Source organism: Danio rerio, chromosome 5, assembly GCF_049306965.1.
Source record: "Danio rerio strain Tuebingen ecotype United States chromosome 5, GRCz12tu, whole genome shotgun sequence".
Taxonomy (NCBI): domain Eukaryota; kingdom Metazoa; phylum Chordata; class Actinopteri; order Cypriniformes; family Danionidae; genus Danio; species Danio rerio.
In genome coordinates this window covers 73851180-73857500 of record NC_133180.1, presented here as the reverse complement: position 1 = coordinate 73857500, position 6321 = coordinate 73851180, and the positions used below count along the sequence as shown (strand labels likewise).

The 6321-nt window shown below is 38.9% G+C and overlaps 1 protein-coding gene across 2 annotated transcripts in view; it reads right to left on the bottom strand.

The window, feature by feature from the left end:
* Positions 1-5804, bottom strand: part of zgc:152816 — a 30412-nt gene extending 24608 nt beyond the window's left edge. Inside the window, 5 exon segments of one of the 2 annotated variants that reach the window (NM_001077760.2) lie at positions 594-710; positions 812-858; positions 1380-1497; positions 2677-3235; positions 5709-5804. In NM_001077760.2, coding sequence (NP_001071228.2) covers positions 594-710; positions 812-858; positions 1380-1497; positions 2677-3204 — 810 coding nt within the window. In that variant the 5' untranslated portion in view covers positions 3205-3235; positions 5709-5804. 2 annotated transcript variants of the gene reach the window in all.
* Positions 5805-6321: the final 517 nt, after the last annotated feature.

The window sequence follows — 6321 nt, the reverse complement described above, 5'->3', positions numbered from 1 at the left end:
AAAATGACTATAAGTTAATTTAAATATTCTTAATAATTAATTATGATGTGTTCTTTGAAAGAGTGTACTTGCATTGTGATGATATTATATATTGTCATTCTGGCAATATAAAATGAGTGGCATAAAATGTCAAATATTGTTTAACGCAATTTATTTTAGTGCAATATATCGTATGCAGGCCTTGACATTAACACCCGCCAACCCGCAAATGTGGGTAGATTTTAGCTTTGGCGGGATAGACAGCCGCTCCCACTAGCCATGCGAGCATGGGGAGAACGTGTAAACTCCGCACAGAAACATCAGCTGGCTTGGTAAAGACTAGAACCAGTGACATTCTTGCTGTGAGGCAACAGTGCTAACCACAGGGCCACCATGCCACCCATCTAAGAAAGGAGGAGGAGTAGGGGTGAAAGGGGGGATTCTTCAAAACTAAGATGGCTGTTATATTGAACTAAAGGTATTCATAGTGGCTTAGGAATCGTCTGATTGGTGAATCGTAAATTAAATAATGTGGGCCGGCTGCAAGCAATCATAAGCACGTGATCCTCTCGAAATTAGTTTAAAAATAAACTTCACTTCTAGTTGTTATTTACCTTTGCTGGCAACACCAGGTGTTTCACAACAGTGCCGAATGGTTTGCCAAGCACCAAAAGGTCCTCCACGGTCACAGCGCCCATAGGGAATTTGGCAACCACCACTCTGGTGTTGGGCTGCGTAATACATCCACATTAAAATAAGCAGAAATTCAGACATTCTGACTTCCTGAATAATAGAATTGAAAATAAAATAGCAGTAATAACAATTTCTTTACCTTAGGAGGGAACAGGTGGTCTGGCATGCCTGAAGTGAACGAATCCCCTTTAAGATAAAAACAATAGTACAGTGTTTTCAGAAAAAAAATCTGATCTTATTTGTGTGACATTCAAATGATTTTAAAGGAGCCAGATTTCTTTCATGAGCTGATTCATTTCTTATGAAACAGGAAGCTGGGGAAGAAAAAGAGTTTGCTTTTTTGTTGTTGTTTAATTTTTAATAATGGATTTTTCTTTATTTTGCTTCAGTTTTCAGAAATGTAAAAAAAACAAACGATTAAAATACAGCAAAATACGCCTTTGTTTGTTGTGAATATTCGCCCTCTAGTGGCGAAAAATACATACTGTTCTTTACATTACACATCGGTTCAGTTTTTACAAATGTAAAAAAAAAGATTTACCATACATCAAACGTCACCTTTGTTTGTTGTGAATACACGCCCTCTAGTGGCGAAAATTACATGACGACCTTTATTGATTTATAATATGATCAGCTTTATAAAATGAAGCAACTAAGAATTAACTAAAAATAATCATTAATAATTGATGTGAAGGGAAATTGCTTACCTGCGAAAGGGTCGGAGCTGTAGGGTCTTTTGGGAGGTGGATGTGGGCGAGAACTTCGTTGAGAGGACTGTGAGTCATGTGATTTGTGGCGAGAACCTGAAAGATGCTCTTTCCATGTCTGAAGGGGCAAGAAAACAGAACACAAACAACAATTTCAAATGATAAAAGCAGAAAATGCCTCATAATTTACAAATTTTTAGAGATTTGGACCAAAAAATCTATGTAAGGTATAAGGGTGTCACGATCCTCCAAATCCTCGATTCGATTACATTTTCGATTCTAAAGGCACGATTCAATTTGATTTTCGATTATAAATAATTAATTAATTAATGACCAATTAATTATTTGTAGTCTACCGTTTAAACTACCTGACCTGCATGGTCTTTGTTTTACCCATAAACAAATCATACAGTAAATGAATAAAGGAAGATACACACATAATTACCACCTGTCAATCACTTTTTCTGCAGGACTCGTGAATAGGCAGTGATCTGTGTCGTTATAATGGCGTCGGTAAAAAAAGACACACAACCAACAGGAACCAGCCAACAGTATCAGAGGTGTTCGCTAAAATGACTAAGTACAAGTGAGTGAAAGATTGAAGCAGTCCTCTGACTGCCTGGACCTGCTGTCTCGAGCGCATGGCTGTGTGCGCGTCTGTGTCTGTGTGGTCACGTGATGTGCATTTTCAGAGGTAGAGAGGAAGGAGGGCTGCTCAGAAATGCTACACGCCACTGTGGATGTCAAATCGTTGTCGTTCTAAAATGCCATTTAAAAACAAAGACAGTGTAAGCAGGGCCTGAGTGTGAACTTTTCGCGAGCGGATTTGCAACGGGGGCGGGCGGAATATCGCGATGCCGGTGTTGTCTATCGGACGAACCGTTTGTAATACGTACATAGCAGAGCTTGCAAAACTGTGTTTTTTGTCGACAACACGAACGTTGTCAACATAACTCACTGGAAATCCAAAATGCTTACACACCGGTGACTTCATTGAAAGAGGAGAGGGTTAAAGTTCTGTCGACGGGTCTCCTACTTCTGCAGTTTAACAAGCACTTCAACAAGCCTGTTTTTCCCGCTTGGCAAGCCAAGCTGACGTGACATGGGGGCGTGGCAGCATCGACGATTCTATTTTTTGATTCGATAATCGAAATTGAGCATAAATTTCGATCGATTTCGATTAAAAATCGAAATCGTGACACCCCTAGTAAGGAAACTTTTTTTTTTTTGCAGTGCACTAGCAAAATAAACAGCGTAAATTTCGATTTCATGCGGACGTTAAATTCCTCCAACATACCTTTATAGAGTTCACCACACATTTGCAACGAGTGCATTCATGTGGGAAAACGGTTGGGTTGTCGGCACACTCCGTCTCCGCAGCCGCATGATCCCCGCTTTGTTTTTCTCGGGACGAGCTGTACTTCGAGTCTCTTCTTCCTCCGGAGTGCCTCTCAGTCTTCTTATGACTCTCTGCCTTCTTTTTTTGCTCGTGGCTGCCCGCGCGCTTTTGCGGGACTTTTGGGGGACTCTTGCTCTTGGGTTTAGCAGCATCGGTGCAGCTCTCGGGTGTTTCCTGCTTTTCCTCTGAATCTTTGGACTTGTCCTTGTGGTCGGTGTCTGCGCTGGACGACGTGTCGGTGGCTTTCTTCGTTTTGATCTGCATGATCAGAAAAGGAAGCGTCTCTACGCTGATTTCACTTTCGGGAATCTTCGCAAGGGCATCCACATCTTCTGATGACAGCCCGAGGGTTGTGTAGAGGCTCTGCACATTAACGGGCTCAGCTTCACTTGTTTTTTTGCTGGAATCGTCATCAAACTTCTCCATCGCCAAGCTTTTTGGGCAGTCAAGCAGTCATCTGTGGTTTCAGACAGTTAGAGGACAAGAAGGCAGAGTAGTGAAGTTTGATTACGGATGTAATGAACTAGGGCTGCACGATATATTGAAGGTATGGTAGATAATATTATATGCAATATATTAGGGGTTAAATCGCAATATTATAAGGTAAATCGCATCATAATGAACAACCTCAAGACATTGGCGATTTATAATTGCAGCAAACAGTTTGGAATCATTAAATTAGACTGTCACTGATGAGAAGATGACAGATGTTTACTGTATGATTATTGAAATAGCCTTAAACAACCAACAGGGACAAGACATTAACATAACGTCAGATATACAGTGTACCCCAAAATTGTGGGGACATTGCATCTTGTTTGGAAATGAAAATTGGGTTGACGTCAGAACCCAACGTCCAACCTAAAATCATATCAGAACACTAATGTCCAACGTCCAACCTAAAATCAACCAAATATCAACGTCTAATAATGATACAGCTTGAGGTTGTGTCTGTGGACGTTACCACTCCACTATGACGTCATTCAGATGTTGGATTTTGATTGCCATAACTGACGAATAAATGTCAGTATTTGACGTCAATATGATGTTTGATGTTGAATTTTGGTCACTTTCTAACACAACCTACAATTTTAGACGCTGGCTAGACATTGAATTTTAGTCACCTGACATCACAACCTAAATCTAACCTAATATTAATGTCTTATGACGTTGTGTGCCTGACAGGCAATAACTAAATGCACTACAGAATGTTACGTTTACACACATATGCAAACTACATGTAAATGCATCAACTCACTTGAGTTCCTTTGTAAGGTCTACTTTGTACTCATACTTTGAGTAATATTCACAATTGATACTTTTATTCTACTTGCACTACTTTTTTAGGCAAGTAATGGTACTTTTACTGAGGTATGATTTTTATGTACATTCTTTCCACCACTGTATTTAAGGCAGAATTGAGTTGGAGCTGCAAATCAAGCGCTTTTGCACACACAATAAACCTAGCAACCCAGGCTAAATGAAAGTGAAACCGCACTGTTGAAGTCGAAAAACTAAAAAATAAAATACCAAATTACCACCATTACAGTTTTTTTTTAAATGCTTCAATTTGTGGAAAGGAGTTTCTTGTCATGAGAAATTGTACAAAGGAGAACCCAGTCAGTAGAGTTTATACACTCACTGGCCACTTTATTAGGTACACCTTACAAGTACCAGGTTGGACCTCTTTTTGCCTTCAGAACTGCCTTAATCCTTCGTGGCATAAATTCAACAAGGTACTGGAAAATTCCTCAGAGATTTTGCTCAATATTGACATGATAGCATCACGCAGTTGCTGCAGATTTGCCGGCTGCACATCCATGATGTGAATCTCCCGTTTCACCACATCCCAAAAAAAGCTCTATTGGATTGAGAACTGGTGACTGTGGAGGCCATTTGAGTACAGTGAACACATTGTCATGTTCAAGAAACCAGTCTGAGATGATTCACGCTTTATGACATGGCATCTTATCCTGCTGGAGTGAGCAGTCAGAAGATGGGTACAGTGTGTGGTCATAAAGGGATGGACATGGTGGAGTAAACATGCAACGTGAAGTTTTTCACTTTATCTATGAAATCAGGACTCGTTGTTTATACTGTAGTTAAGCTAATTACAAGAAAAGTTTGACAGAAATTTGGGTTTCTATGGTTGATGTTTGGGAACATTAAGCCACGTTAAGCGTTTTAGAATCTTCTACTAATTGAACATTATTAAACTCCAGCTAACTATATCATATATTTTTAAATAAACAAATAATAAGATTGAATATTCTGATCATTAGGTTGAAACAGGAGGACTTTAGGCCCAACCCAATTTATTTAATTTTTTTGTGGGACATGTTGTTGTTTTTTGAGGAATCTTTTTAAGAATCTAGTGTTTGTGCTTTAAACAAAGTCTATCAATAGCTGATTTCAGTATAATTTTAGTTAGCAAAACGGATGTGTTTAGAGCATTTACAGTAATGTTGTAATATCGATTTAACTAATCGCAGATAGACTCTTATTATTTAAAACACCAGTAAACAAGCAAACCAACAATTTTGTTTATGACTTTTCCTAAACATCAATGCTTTACACTAACAAACTACCGAAATAAATAGGAAAGCACCCTCCCCAGGCTGCAGTTAGCATCACCGCTAACTTAACCCACAGCTAAATGTGCTTGCCAAAAGCATCTTCACCAACACTAAAACAGCATCTTAACAACATAAGTGGTCGAAAAGTCTTGTTTAGATGCAAAGAAGATCGTATAACGTGTCGCACGTGGATAAATTGCTACCGGTAACGTTAACTTGGCCAGATGGTTTGGCTAACTTTGGCACTGTTGGTTATTTCAGCACTGCATGCTTATAACGAATAAACCGACCGCACAAAGACATTCCGGAAGTACTCTTGCACAACAAAACAATGCAAACAGATTTAATAATTACCCAAATGTTCGTCAAGCCGTGCTTCGCGATGTTTTTGTAAATATTGATAAGACCCCTGGATTTCTTCTTCTGCAATTGTGTGGTTCACAATTTTCTGGAAAACGGCGCCACCTGCCGCTCTGAAGGAGAAAGATTGGAGGACAGAACTACCACATGGTGGCATTCATTCATTTTCTTTTCAGTCCCTTTATTAACCAGGGGTCGCCACAGCGGAATGAACCATCAACTTGTCTAGCTTATGTATTACACAGCGATGCACTTCCAGCTGCAACCCAGTTCTGGGAAACACCCATATTCACTCACATTCACACTCATACACTACGGACAATTTAGTTTATTCAATTCACCTACAGCGCATGATTAAATGCATTAATGTTTTAAGCGATCTTTAAACGAGTACAAATGTGTTTTAACTGCTCATTTAAACTTTTATTGTAATAAATAATGAGACAATTCACAAAATACCAATTTCTTAAATCAACAGAGTAAAATGTTATTGTTAAAATGTTATCCAGCTGCAGGTCAGTCTTTTACATGAAAGTAGATATACAGTAACACCACAAAATGCAAATACAATCATAAAATAAATGTACAATACTTAAATATTCCCTTA